Genomic DNA, 15,000 nt, shown 5'->3' with positions numbered 1-15,000 from the left:
TGATGATGTTTATGTATGGTGGTGATGATAATGCTGTTTAACATTTGTATATTTTTGTGTGCTGTATGTGTGTGTGTGTCTGTGTGTGTGTGCGTGCACTAACGCCTTCTTTCCCATAGTCCATGTTGACATATTCATCTGTCAGCTTTTTTAAATATGAAATGAATGAGTGAATGAGTGAATGAATTGGTTTGGTGAATTAATGAATGAAGGAATGATGGAATTAATGAATGAATGGATTGAATAGATGCAATGTGTGTGTGATGCACTCATTCGTGTGTATTTATGTGCTTATTTTTAAATAAGTGAGCGAAAAATGAATGAATGAACGAACGAATGAACGAACAAATGAACGAACGAACGAATGAACGAACAAACGGACGAACTAACAAATGAATAAATATTAAGAGTTGTTATAGTTTAAACCAGTGGTTCTCAAATTTATTTTATCCACAGCCCAATCTTAGGAGAAAAATTTTTCTAGTGCCCCGTTCGATTTAAAACTTTTCATTTGAAAGAAATGTCATAAAAGTTAGCTTTAGTTGGAGTAAGTTGGTGCATGTTATAACATTAATACGTATTAGCCTCGTTCCTCTGTGCATACACTTATTTTAAAATAATAAAAGTCTTGAGGAATAAAAGCAATGAAAGACAGTCTTACAAAGAAAGAGTTGTATTAAATCCAAGTTGAAACGAACGAACAATTGAACATAAATGAATTCAATAGGATGGGTGAATTTGGGTGATGGGTTTTTTTTGATAAGACTGTTAATATCAGGGCACAACAAAGGGATTTGCTTCTCTAGCCAAATACAACAAGATTTTGAGCTTTGTTTACATATTGACACTAATGTTGATGGCTATTCATACGGTTAACACGGAAAAAGATTTTAACTGGTTTTTGTAATCCCAGCAAAAAATTACCATTACATAAGCATGAAACTTCTGAAGTTCTCAAATTTTTTTATAACCTGTCACACCCCCCCTCTCCAGTAAGATTTTATGGCTTACAAGGGGGCACCATCGCCCACTTTGAGAAACACTGGTTTAAAGCAGACTTACATTCTTCTCGATAAAAACGTCCTTAAATTCTGTCCACTGTTAAAAATGAAAATATCGAGATGATTGATCGAAGAATGAAGTGGACGAATGAATGAATGAATGAATGAATGAATGAATGAATGATTGAATGAAGGAATGAATGTATGAATGAATGAATGAATGAATGAATGAATGAATGAATGAATGAATGACAGATAAATGAATTGTTTGAAAATCAAAAACTCATCTGCAGTAAAATTACCAACACTGCCAAATAAAATGCAATAGCTCAAAAATTGCTTAGTAAATTTTTTCAACAAAAAAAAACCTCTGTTGAATTGACATCATCATCATCTTCTTTCACGACGGTATCATTATCAATACCAGTTAAAGTAGTTTTTGCAGTAGTAGTTGTTGCAGTAGCAGCAGCAGCAGCAGCAGTAGTAGTATTATCAGTGAAAGCAGTTGTAGTAGCATAATTATTATTATTATTATCATTAGTAGTAGTATTAGTAGTAGTAGTAGCAGCTGAAGCAGCAGTAGTAGTAGAAGCTGCAGCAGTAGTAGTAGTAGTAGTAGTAATAGTAAAGTTTGATTGAATAGCGGTTGTAATAATACTGCTGGATGGATTGGCGTCTTTATTATTATCATCATCGTTATGATTATTTTGATTATGATTACGATAATTATTGTTATTATTATTATTATTTTTATTATTATTATTATTAATGTTATTATTATTATTATTATGATTCATTTGCTGTTCATTCAGAGCCCTTACATGCAGCATATTGTCGTTGTTCTCTGAAGTTTCGTTGGCTATACTATTGGTTTTATTATTACTATTTTTGTTGTTTGTATTGTTGCTGTTGTTGTTGTTATTATTATTATTATTATTATTCTTATTGTTGCCATCTTGTTTAGTAGCTGGTGGGTCAATCAGTCGAATCTTCGGTGATTCTTGTGCCGATGGCACCGCGTTCGAATGCGATGTCTGCCAAAAAAAAATCGCATAACCATCTTGCACGCACACCCACACACACGTACACACACAAATACACACATACACACACACACTCGTACACAAAGAACCAGACGCCTTAACCGTTCGGTTATCTAGCCACCCATAAATTGCATCAGAAGTTGTTGTAGTAGTAATTTTAGTAGTAGTTATAATAACAGTAGTAGCAGCAGCAGTAGTAGTAATAGTAGTAGTAGTAGTAGTAGTAGTAGTAGTAGTAGTAGTAGTAGCAGTAGTAGTAGTAGAAGTAGTAGTAGTATAAGAAATAGTATTTAATTATAATTAATTATGGCTAACCATGTTATTTTCTCTTAAAATCTTCATCAGTGCATTGTAAATCTGCGTTATTTTTTTTTGATGTAAACTCGCTAGGATTATTTTTTTGAAGTAATTTAGAGTTTATTATTATTTATTATTTATTAATATAAATATAATTATTATTATAAATATAATTATTATTAATTATGACAAACCTTTATCGGTACTCTGCCGTGTCTCAGTTTGAACAGCAAAAGATCGAGTTTTTTCTTTCCAAAATAGCAGTAACAGTCATTAAAATAATAATAATTATTGTTATAATTGTAATAAATTATTATTATTATTATTATTATAAATTATTAATATTATAGCGCTAACTTCTTCTAAATCGTTTTTCAGAATCACCTTTTAATGAAAATATTTGTAAAAAAAACTTTCTTGCAAACCCAAAATTCCAATAAAACATAAATAAGACTGGTAATAAAAATTTTTTTACTAATATTATTATTATTATTATAACTATTATAATTATTATTATTATCATTATACACTTTAATATAACACCGATTATCAGCGGTGTAGCCAATTTTTTTTCCCAGATATAATGGTTCGAATGGGGATGGATTTAAAACTGCCCGGTTATGGAAGAGGAAATTACTAGAGATAATCCGACGGGACGAGGGGGCAGTTGAAGTTTTTCGGTCACATCATGCCGAAGAAAAGAATGAAAAATCTAACAATTACTGGAAAGATTGCAGGGAGAAGAAATCGCGGTCAACAACGAACAACATTCGTGAAGTCCTTGTGTCACTTGCTGAATATCACCACATTTCAGCTCTTAGAAAGTGTTAAAGATCGGGTTTTGTGGAGGTAGATGGTCGCTAATTTCTTGAAAGAATGAGGCACGCAAAAGAAGAAAAAGGGGTTCGAACAAGTGTAAAAGTTGGCAACCCGGACAAAATTTCTACCAAATTTTGTTGCTATGGTAGGACCCAAAATCGAAGTCTTTAAAAAGATTTTCATTAACCTTAATCTTTACTCCTATATAGGTTGGCAAGTAGGGTTGGGCTTTCAGTCCCTAATTTACCCCTAAATTTGGCTACGCCTCCACTGATTACATATATGAATATTTTTTTTTTAATTTTTAGAGAATTTAATTTTTAAAAAAATTGAAGAAGTCAGTTTCATATTATGGTCTTACATCGTCCAATGGTAGGATTCTGGCGCCATCCACAAAAACCTCCTTGTCCACTTTGAAATACTGGGTCAATAATAATAATAATAATAATAATAATAATAATAATAATAATAATAATAATAATAATAATAATAATAATAATGATAGTGGTAGTAGTTGTAGTGGTAGTAGTGGTAGTTGTAGTAGTAGTAGTAATAATAATAATAATGATAATAATTGTAATAATAAGAAAGCCAACAGCCGTGACAATGATGTTAGTTAATATGATGGAGAGGATGAAAAATAACAGTAACGAACAACAGCATTATACATTATTGTTATTATTATTATTTATTATTATTATTATTATTATTACTATTATTATTATTCATCTCGCCTACCTTTTCGCATTCGAAAATCTTAACAAACGGGCAGATGAAAGTTAGTAAAGAAATTATTGTATACATATTACAATACATTTAGGTGTACTAATATGTGTATATATTTATATGTATATCTTTATGTAATGAATATATAAATATATCTGGAAGTTGTATATATGTATATATATATATATATATATATATATATATATATATATATATATATATACCGTAGTTTTTTTGTTTATTTATAATTGTTTGTTTGTTGTTTCTTTTCTGGTTGCCAAAAATCATAAGTCAAAATTAATTTTAAGTTGACTTTTTCATTTGCCCGAAGAGGTTGTTATCTGAACTGAACCAGAGAATTGTCTTAGTGTGGCTATTAAAATACTATGAGGAACTTTTGCAAGATATTCGACGCAAATTTTTAAAATTTCAAGAAAATTTCTAGGCGGTTTTTACACTTTTGTCTTTTATACTACCCTGTAAAAAAAATATTAAAAAAACAGACACACGTTTCAGAGTCTTTAAAATCCCGCGGCTTTCGGGATCACCGACACCCCCCTGATCTGGCCACGTTCTCATTAAATTTTTAACATTTCGTTAATAATAATATACAAGTTTTATAACATTTTTTCTTCGTAAAAACCCAAAAACAAAATGACTTCATCAAAACTACGAACGTCACTCTTCGATATTATTCTATGGTTAAGGCACCTGAAACTGTAGGATTATGAAACCAACATTTTTGAAACCTTGCTCATCTTAATAAATTTGAAACCATAGAAACGGGTGATAACCATCCATTCAATGTATTCATTTGCCCAATTCATGTGTATTCATTTGCCCAGTTGCTCATTCATACCCTTTTTTGTTTGTGTATTTATTAGTACATGCACGCATACACGCCCACAAACACACACACATACACACGTTTAATCATTTCATCCGTCACATAACTTGTTGCACTGATAACCAGACCTCAGGGCAACAAAGAAGTGGGTTCTCAAAACTTCTGTAATTATTTGTGTGGGCCTCAAAATATCTAAGCTCCTTATTTGTTAAATTTGCATTGGTATCCCAACATTTTAGATAACTTCCGAATAATTAAATCATTCAACAACACAAATAATCATGAAACCTTTTTTCTACTTAACAAAAGTTTGAAAAAAAAATCTCTTTTAAGTTTTTTTCAGAGTTCTCATGTGCAACAAACATAGCACATGTGAAAATGCATGCAGCACACACATTGCATGTGGTGGGCGGAGATCTCTTTGCAACAGTGATGTCAGGCATTTTAGCAATTTTGAAAAGTTAAACTGCGGAGGTAACAGACACCCTGGACAGTAGGGCACCCCCAACACACCACTAGTGTCTATAATCGGTAGGAATACTTTATGTTTGCAAATTTTAAAAATAAAATAATCAACTTCCAGAGAATGAAGAAGCACGTGTTTTCTCTTCACTTCAGTCTTCAAAAAGAAATCTTTCGATATTTCTTTATTCTAAATTTTCTTCGTCAAATTAAATAATTAAAACGCTATCTGGGTCCCTTAACCTGTTAAATTTCTTGTCACGTAGATCGTTTAATTAATTTATATAATATTGAAAGACATTAAAAGAGAAATAAACAAAGCAACGTCCTTGACTTGTTTATTATCAATCGGATCAACAGAAAAGAAAGGTGAAATAACAATACCCTTCAACCACATCTCAATACCCTTTGCAATGCCCTTCGAAATCAAAATACAATTCAACATGGCCTAGAGTTTGGTTGGTAGGGCAGCCATGAAAGTGGCCCGGCCCCATTTTAAGAACCCTCATAAAAAATACTATATTTTTGTAAAGTTAAATTCATATAAATGTAACTATTAATTACCATTAATTCTTGTTCTTAATTTTAATTACTACTACTTCTGCTACTTCTACTACTACTACTACAGCTATTACTACAGCTACTACTACAGCTACTACTACAGACACTACTACATCTACTACTACAGCTACTACTACTACTACTACAGCTACTACTACAGACACTACTACAGACACTACTACAGCTACTACTGATTTTTTTCACATTATTGCCTGTATAGTATGTAATTATCATCAAACCCCCATGCATTACGCATTATGTTTTTTTTATAAATGATAAATTAATCAAAGATGGACTGCCATAATTAATGAAATCTGCTTTGCCCAAACCCAAAATGTGTAAAGGTATATATTAAAATTCAGTTTATTATTTTTGAGTGAAGTCTCGTAGGCCCAAAGCGACAAATGCAATTTGGATTCAGTAAATAGATAATCCAAAAAAGATAAATTAAAAAATGTTATTATTACGTATAGACTATTAGAGTTATGATGATAATAATTAGACTGTTAGTATTAATATTGAAGAATTACATTTAAATAATAATATAGTTCAATACAATATAAATTCTATTATCGCTAAACAGAATATAAGCTATAGCTATAGCTTTTAACAACTATAGTTATATAGCGCCCGGCTAATCCATATAGCTAGGTAGAACCGATCCACTTGTGAGCTTGTTAGCGCTGACGTCAACTTCATTCTCTGTTATGTAAGATCGAAGGTTCAACTGCATGGACTCGCCTTCTTTCTGATCCTTCTTAAATGGCTTCTTCCTTCCTGTGATTATCAATTTCTTGCCGGAAGCCGTTTTAGATCCGCGTTTCAACGATTGTGGACGACTTGAGCGAGCATTAGTGGCCACTGGTGTTGCTGCCGAAGCTGGCTGCTGCTGGTTGACGACAGCCGACGTCGTCGCCGATGATGTGGCCAGTGGCGTTGAGACGGGGGTCGAAGTGGCCAGTGGCGTTGAGAGGGGGGTCGATGTTAATGTTGAGCGGGTTGGTGTGGCTGTTGATCCCCCCGTTTGAGTGGCCGTTTGTGAAGCAGTTTTTGCATCTGCCGTAGTAGTTGTGTAGGGCGTCGTTCTCGTTGTCGATCCCTCGGATTTGCTCATGATGGATTGGGAGGGTTGTAGTGGTTTTTGCGGTTGCTGTTGCTCAAATTGCTTCTGTAGCGATTTTCTCGCTGAACTTTTCTTGCGTTGGAAAGGTACAGTTCCCATTATAGTTGGCTCCAGTGGGGTGGCTACTATGGAACCTGTTTTTGTTGGAATTATCAAAGGTCTGTCTGGTTGCAAGACTGGAACAGATTTTGGTGTTGTCGGCGGTTGTTTGGAAGTTGGTTCATGTGGAGTTTGTTGCCGTTTATGTTCAATCAATTGCTGGTGGATGAGCTGTTGCTCTTTTTGTTGCTCTGGCGGCAATCCTTTCACAGGCGTTACCTCGATGGGACCCTTCAATTGGATTGGCTCACCTGGCACGTGGGGCATGGGGTGAATCATCGGTGTAATTTCCTCCGCGGTCAGGTTTTGAGCGTTTTTATGGTCCGGTGACAATAGAATCTTGTTAACTCTTGCTTGATCGATGTCCATAAGTTTCTGGTGAGCGGGTGGCACTTTATCTTTTTGTATGACTTTAAAGCTTTTCTTGTCCAAGTGGTCTCCTTCCTCAAGAATTCCAATGACGAGCTGTTTCTTCATAGATTCAGGATCGGGATACGGTTCTGGCTCATCGACCCATGATCGTCTGTGCTTCTTCTTATCAAACATTTCCTTTATTTGCTTTCTCGAAGTTTCTTCTTCAAGTTCTTTTTGGTGCTCCTCCATCAACTTTTTGAGTGGAGTTCGTTCCTTAATTTTCTTTCTCTTCGATTTTTTGAACGGCACAAACGGACGAAGCTTTCCACGTGGAATAGCAGCACTAGACTTGACTGTAGTTGCAAAATTATCTTCCAAAACATCAGCCAACAACACATTCGCACCTTTCTTCACTTGTTTCTTTTGCGCTAGTTTCGCTTGTTCTTCTTTTTTTCGTTTTTCTTCTTCATCTAAACTTTTCTGTTTTTCCAACTTCTGCTGTTTCTCCAACTCTTTCAGCCTCTTCTTTTGTCGTTCCATCTCGCGCTCTTTCTTCAACCTTTCTTCCATCTTCTTTATCCCTTCAGTTTGTAGGGTTTGTTGGGACGATGGTATAGACGGTAGGCTCTCCTCGACAGGTGCTGTCTCCTCCTCAGCTTCTTGGGAGAGGGGCTGTGCAGGGGGCTCAGGGACCGGCTGCTCTTCTTCAACTTTTTGGAGGAAAAAATTAGATGACAGAATGAAATAATTTAATTTAATAACAAATTTTTAAATCTTCAATTTGATGGTTGGTCTACTTTGAAATATATTTTATAATTCCGTAGTTAAAATTTTAGAACTATTTAGAACGAAAAATTCATTAAACAGAAATATTATTTTTATTACTACTACTAATAATAATAATATTAATAATAATAATTATTATTATTATTACTGTAAATATTCTTATAAACAACAACAAATAAAACCACACAACTAACAGACTGAATCCTTGCTGGCTCCATCTAGCACCTGCAAAATAATCATCCTCTTTAACCTACGCCTGTTTTCCGCTTCCGCCAAGATGCCGATACGATCATCAATACCATCAGGCCTTACTGGTAAAATTTTTTTTTTTTGGTACTGGTGCATTAGCATCACTGATACCTCCAGGTTAAAGGTTAAAAAGGTTAAAAGTCAATCTCTTTTGTGCCCTTGTCCCAGCGGTTTCTACGACAACAACACACACACACACATCCACACACACATACACACACACAGACACACACACACACACAGACACACACACACACACAGACACACACACACACACACAGCATATAATATGAATAAGAGGGAATCCATTCCACGCATTGGCACAACAGCAAGTCCAGGCCATCCTGTCTAAACCATCTTGCCGTCACCAAAAGATTGAAAATAGTAAAAACAAATCAAAGATGAATGAATATGAAGTTTATTTACGAATGTCGTCCTTTGTGAGAGGCCTAAGGAGAACCGGTTTTGAATCGAGTAGCATCTTGTAGAGGTTCGCGCCTAGCAGAGTTATCGTGTTAGTCTTCCTCCATTCTAGCGATGTGCCGGTAAATATTCAGACGAATATCAGTAATAATAATAATAATTATTATTATTTTAATAGCAAATACGTGAAAATAAAAATAAAATATTGTGAAAATAAATTATTGTGTCAACGTTTTTACAGAATAGCTCTTAGGATAAATAAATAATATACATATACAAATCTATGATTATTATTATATAGCCATATCTTTTTCCATAAATAAGGGTAAAAATTAGCTTAAAAATAAAAAAATGAAAAAAATTAATAAATTAATCTAAAAGTTAATAAATTAAACTAAAAATAAGTGAAAAAATCTAGAGACGCTTGTAGAAGAGAGCCCCATACAGAATCCCAAAGGATAATTCTGCCCCGGCGACCACTATGAATGCCCACACATACATAACATTAGGTGTAAACGTGGGGTAAGTTGGCTCGTTGTCAATGGCTGGGGTCTGAGTGTTCTAATTTTAGGTGTTTAGTTCGGTGCATAAGTTAATAAATTATTGTAATTTTTATAGTTCTCTGGGTTATTTTGATGAATAAATTATTATATTATGGGATAATTCGTTTATATTTAAGTTATAAATTTAACATTAATACTAATAACAATACTACTACTATTACTACTGATACTGCTACTACTGCCGCCGCTACTACTACTACTACTACTACCGCCGCTACTACTACTACTACATCTACTTCTACTAAAAATAATAATACTGAAAACAAGCCAAACATACTCACCATTGTGGCTTTAGTTGTAGCTAATCAGAGTAATTCATCATGATAATGATGTCAGATGATGATGATGACGATGGTAACGCATTCGCAAGAAGCAACAAGCAACTTTTATTTATCAAAATGTAGACTATTTTGAAAAATTAATATGGCAAAATTTATAAAATAAACCAAAGATTATAAATGAACAAAAAGTAAACAAAGAACGAGGCCGTTACGGAAGTTAGGACTTATTGCTTTGTCACCAGTGCAACTTTAATGGCGCTAAAGAAGTAAACATGCGATGACGACATGTTGGGTGGGTGCGTTTTGATTTTTTTTTTCACTTTCAATTTTACTACAATTTCACCACGTGCATTTGAAAATGCTCGTAAACTACTACTACTGCTACTACTACTACTACTTCTGCTGCTGCTACTGCTACTACTACTACTACTACTACTGCTGCTACTACTACTACTACTACTATTACTACTTCTGCTGCTGCTGCTACTACTACCACTACTATATATCTATATATAATAAATAACTAAGAAGAAAAATTTTTCGTTACATTAAGAAACAAAAAAAAACATTTATGAAAATAAAATTGCTGACGAAAAATATAAAATCACTAAGTTGTAGTCATAATAATAATTCATTATAATTCACTAGAATTCACTGACATGAATTACCATCTATTACAATTCATCCCATTACAATTCACCACCATTCTTTACAGTAATATTGATATTATATATAAAATCAATGAGTTGTAGTCATAAAAATACATCACTATAATTCACTACAATTCATTGAAATGCATCACAATTCATTACAATTCATTCCTTACAATTCCTAATAGCCCGTTAAGACATATTCATTACAATTCACCATGTAACACTCCACCACTACGACTAATTAAAATATTTTATTATAATTCATTGTAATTCACTATGGCTAATTATCATATTTTATTACAATTTATTTCCTTAAATTGACTTCAGAGACGGACGTGCAGGTTGTATATGGAATTATTTTTCCCGGCCTGTCGGACTCATTAACATAATCCCCCTCTCGGTAGCCTCCTAAATTATAATCATGAATATATAATTAGGTAATAAATTAGCTAATTAATATTCATGAGGTGAAAATCTGCATAGCAATTCATTCTCATGGCCACCAACTATTTAGGTTATGATAAAATTTAACGTGCAAATAACTACCAATAATAATAATAATAATAATAATAATAATAATAATAATAATAATAATAATAATAATAATAATAATAATAATAATATTGTTATTATTATTATTATTTTTACAAAATTATAACTACCTTTAGAATTTGATTGGTTGGCACTGGAATTAGCGTTTCCTAAATATGTGAAGATATTTAGATGTTACTATTTTGTATATTTTACTTTTCATATGAATACTACTGCCACCACTACAACTACTACTACTGCTGCTACTTCAACTACTACTACTGCTGTTGCTACTACTACTACTACTACTGCTACTACTACTACTACTGCTACTACTACTGCCACTACTACTACGGCTACTACAACTACTACGACGACAACACAACTACTACTGCAACTACAACAACTACAACTACCAATAATAAAAATAATAATGATAATAATTCACCATTATTATTCCTTTTGCCCCTTTTCTTCAGCACTTCAGCCAGTTCGCCCATTAGAGAGGAGGAATTTGAGGCTCGCTTCTCAGGAGAGCTTGGCCGATCTTCAATCAAAATAACAATAATAATAATATTAGTAATAATAATTATAATAATTTTAATTATAATAATTCTAATTATAATATTCCACCTCGAACTTTCTTGAGTTTGGCGCCCTTCAGCATGTCCGCTGAGATTTCGGCCCTGTTGCATTTTTTCCTGGCCGGCGAGCGTTTGGTCGACAACCTCCTGGCTGTTTGTGATTGGTCGGTTCGTTTGTGACGTCATTGTGACGTAATTACAATTACTATGGAGTATTTTATCTCAACAGATCGGTCGGTTTTTAATTAATTTATATAATAATGTTATATTAATAAGACAAAAATGTGTCGTAAAAATTATCATCATGATTGGTTAATTTTTAAATGATAATTATGACGTAATTGCGACTTTAAAATGATCGTGATTGGTTTGGTGGCAAATAATTAATAATAATAATAAAAAAAATATTATTATGATTGGTTAATTTGTAAATGAAAATTATGAAATAATTGTGATCTTAATATGATCATGATTGGTTTAGTATCATTCACAAGGTTGAAAACATTTTTGGACAGTAAACATAAAAAAAACTTCCAAAGTGCCACACACCTCTTGGTTGTGCTTTGGGGGCACCCCCTGGTGGAGGTGGGGGAGGAGGAGGGGGTGGGGGTGGTGGTGGAGCTGGTGGGGCTGCCGAAGATTCCGCTGTTACGTTAGCTGGAATGATGAAGATGATGGTGGTGGTGATGATGATAGTGATGAAGATGATGGTGGTGATGATGATGATAGTGATGAAGATGATGGTGGTGATGATGATAGTGATGAAGATGATGGTGGTGATGATGATGTGAGAATAATATTGGTTATTAATGTTGATATTATTATTATTATTGTTTAATTAAATAATAATAACTACGAACGTTCAGCTAATTAAGAATTATTATTTTTATTGTTATTTTTATCACAGTTTTATGATTTTTAGTTTTTAAATTTTTAGAAAAATAAAACAAAATCGCCATTTTGTTTTTTAAATTTTTTTTTTTATTCTAAAAAGCCAAAAAAACTGAAAAACGTCTCATAAAACTGCTGATAAAAGTAGCAATATGATTGATTTGATTCATTTATTTGATTGATCGTTCGTTCGTTCGTTCATTCATTCATTCATTCATTCATTCATTCATTCATTCATTCATTCATTCATTTACTCATTCATTCATTCATTCATTCATTGATTTATTCATTCATTCATTCGTCCATTCATTCATCACTCATTTATTCATTCATTTGTTCATTCATTCGTTCATTCATGCATTTCTTCTTAGTAATCCTACGTTCAGATGTGGCCGTTGAAGTTGTGGAGCCGGCGACCGATGTGCTACTGCTGCCCAGGTAGTCTGAATGAATGAATGAATGAATGAATGAATGAATGAATGAATGAATGAATGAATGAATGAATGAATGAATGAATGAATGATAACCTGAAGGGTTGACGTTGTTGAGCATGGCTTGTACTTTATCGCAGATGGGGCCAGAGTTGAGAACAAGAAGACACATGCACTGACCGCTCGTAACGCTGGGCATTGCGTCTGGTTTCATTCATTCATTCATTCGTTTGTTCATTCATTCATTCATTCATTCGTTCGTTCATTCGTTCGTTCGTTCATTCCATCCTTCATACATGTTCTTTCATAAATCTACATTTCTACATTTTTTACAAGTCATATTTGGCAGGTTTTATAGTTTTATAAGAATTTTTTCATTCATTCATTCGTTCATTCATTCATTCGTTCGTTCGTTCATTCGTTCATTCAGCTTACTTGTATTGGCGTTTTTTTGAAAATTCGCCTGAACATCATTGTATGAAACCACTGTGGATGATGATGATGATGACGACGATAATGATAATGATGATGACGATGATGATGACGTCATACTAACATCCGGTGTTGACGCTGCTTGTGGCTCCGGCATTGTTGGCCACATTGGCGACTGAATTTTCTAGATATTTAGATGTAGCAATCGTTGTAGTACTAGCGACAGTAGTAGTAGTAGTTGTGGTGGTGGTGGTGTCTGAGCTTGCGTCATCATCATCATCATACTTGTCATCATTATCATCATTCCGATCGTCATCATTATTCGAAGTCGAAGCAATGGTTAAGTCTTTATCACCATCATCATCATCAAGTTGGCGATGATGATGATGATGATGACGACGATGATGATGATGTTTGCTGGTCTTTTTATCATCATTATGATGATGACGATGATGATGATGATGGCGACCGTGGTAGTGATGATGATGATGGTGTTCTTCGCGTAGTTTCGTCTCGGCGTTGTTGTTCAGGTTGCGATCAGAGTGGATGGTGTCGCTACTTTTCTTGCTGTTGTTGTTGTTGCTGTTGTTGTTGTTGCTGCTGCTGCTGTTGCTGTTGTTGTTGTTGTTGATGTTTTTGCTGTTGCTGCTGTTGTTGTTGTTGTTACTGCTGTTGTAGTTGTTGATGTTTTTGTTGTTGTTGATGTTTTTGCTGTTGTTGCTGTTGACGTTGTTGTTGTTGATGTTGTTGTTGTTGATGTTGTTGAAGTTGCCATCAAATTTGTAGGCATGTTTCTTCTTTGATGTTTTGTTGTTGTTGTTGTTGTGTTTGTTCGCCTGCATCTTTTTGGCTAGCGGTGACGTCAGCGAAATTGCATCATACATACATACATAAATACATGCATGCATGCATACATACATACATACATACATACATACATACATACATACATACATACATACATACATACATACATACATACATACATACATACATACATACATACATACATACATACATACATACATACATACATACATACATACATACATACATACATACATACATACATACATACATACATACATACATACATACATACATACATACATACATACATACATACATACATACATACATTCATACATACATACATACATACATACATACACACACAACCTTGCTCAAGGCCGTTCATAAAACTTGAACCAATAGTTGAAGGAGGATTGTCAGATATACTTAAGTTTGAGGACAGTCCTGCATAAATTTGCATAATTAAATTAGCGTGTGAATAAATATACATAATTAACCATTTGTATATGAATATTTTGTTGTTGTAGTCAGTTGTTTTTCCTGGCTTGCATTAACATAATTTAATCAACTTTGTGACAAATTAAAAAATCCCAACCAGTATCTGTGGTGACTGTTGTTGTTGGCGGAATGCCGGAAACAGGAGACGATGGCGTAATATTTGTTGGTGACGTCACGGCCAATAGGGAGGCTGATTTGCTAGAAGGTAGGCTGAGTTCTGAGGCTTTACTGCCTTTTGTGAGGTCCTCTGTTGCTTGGGGGGGGGAGAAGGAATCTAGCTATCATTGTTTCATTCATTTTTGCTAAATGTTTTTTTATTTGAAAGTTCATTCATTTATTTGTTCGTTTATTCGTTCTTTCATCAATTCAATAATTCAATCATTCCTTCATTCATTCATTCATTCATTCATTCATACATTCATTCATTCAATCATTCATTAAATCATTCATTCATTCATTCATTCATTCATTCAATCATTCATTCATTCATTCATTCAATCATTCATTCATTCATTCATACATTCATTCATTCT

At 33.6% G+C, this 15,000-nt stretch overlaps 3 protein-coding genes across 3 annotated transcripts in view; all 3 read right to left on the bottom strand.

Moving 5' to 3' along the window:
* The window catches only part of HELRODRAFT_193368 (hypothetical protein), a gene marked incomplete at its 5' end in the record, with an annotated part of 7,670 nt that extends 3,706 nt beyond the window's left edge, over nucleotides 1-3,964 (bottom strand). The window contains 7 exons of the mRNA XM_009026660.1: nucleotides 104-145; nucleotides 1,063-1,098; nucleotides 1,823-2,035; nucleotides 2,360-2,401; nucleotides 2,536-2,589; nucleotides 3,522-3,581; nucleotides 3,899-3,964. Coding sequence (XP_009024908.1) covers nucleotides 104-145; nucleotides 1,063-1,098; nucleotides 1,823-2,035; nucleotides 2,360-2,401; nucleotides 2,536-2,589; nucleotides 3,522-3,581; nucleotides 3,899-3,964 — 513 coding nt within the window. The remainder of the gene's footprint in view (nucleotides 1-103; nucleotides 146-1,062; nucleotides 1,099-1,822; nucleotides 2,036-2,359; nucleotides 2,402-2,535; nucleotides 2,590-3,521; nucleotides 3,582-3,898) is intronic.
* A 2,426-nt stretch (nucleotides 3,965-6,390) lies between these two features.
* On the bottom strand, nucleotides 6,391-9,921 carry HELRODRAFT_178581 (hypothetical protein; the record flags this gene model as incomplete). The annotated part of the gene is made up of 5 exons (XM_009026659.1): nucleotides 6,391-8,042; nucleotides 8,313-8,478; nucleotides 8,828-8,898; nucleotides 9,213-9,351; nucleotides 9,874-9,921. 5 exons carry the CDS (start codon nucleotides 9,919-9,921, stop codon nucleotides 6,391-6,393), a joined length of 2,076 nt encoding a protein of 691 aa, XP_009024907.1.
* Nucleotides 9,922-10,198: 277 nt separating this feature from the next.
* Nucleotides 10,199-15,000, bottom strand: part of HELRODRAFT_193367 (hypothetical protein) — a gene marked incomplete at its 5' end in the record, with an annotated part of 10,734 nt that continues 5,932 nt past the window's right edge. The window contains 11 exons of the mRNA XM_009026658.1: nucleotides 10,199-10,695; nucleotides 10,950-10,988; nucleotides 11,267-11,365; nucleotides 11,452-11,553; nucleotides 11,952-12,059; nucleotides 12,674-12,736; nucleotides 12,821-12,928; nucleotides 13,281-13,412; nucleotides 13,626-14,006; nucleotides 14,336-14,413; nucleotides 14,565-14,720. Of these exons, the coding sequence (XP_009024906.1) occupies nucleotides 10,592-10,695; nucleotides 10,950-10,988; nucleotides 11,267-11,365; nucleotides 11,452-11,553; nucleotides 11,952-12,059; nucleotides 12,674-12,736; nucleotides 12,821-12,928; nucleotides 13,281-13,412; nucleotides 13,626-14,006; nucleotides 14,336-14,413; nucleotides 14,565-14,720 (1,370 nt within the window). The 3' untranslated portion in view covers nucleotides 10,199-10,591. The remainder of the gene's footprint in view (nucleotides 10,696-10,949; nucleotides 10,989-11,266; nucleotides 11,366-11,451; nucleotides 11,554-11,951; nucleotides 12,060-12,673; nucleotides 12,737-12,820; nucleotides 12,929-13,280; nucleotides 13,413-13,625; nucleotides 14,007-14,335; nucleotides 14,414-14,564; nucleotides 14,721-15,000) is intronic.

The sequence above is a fragment of the Helobdella robusta genome (genome assembly GCF_000326865.2).
Source record: "Helobdella robusta unplaced genomic scaffold HELROscaffold_48, whole genome shotgun sequence".
Lineage (NCBI taxonomy): Eukaryota > Metazoa > Annelida > Clitellata > Rhynchobdellida > Glossiphoniidae > Helobdella > Helobdella robusta.
This window is presented reverse-complemented; position numbering and strand designations above follow the sequence as displayed.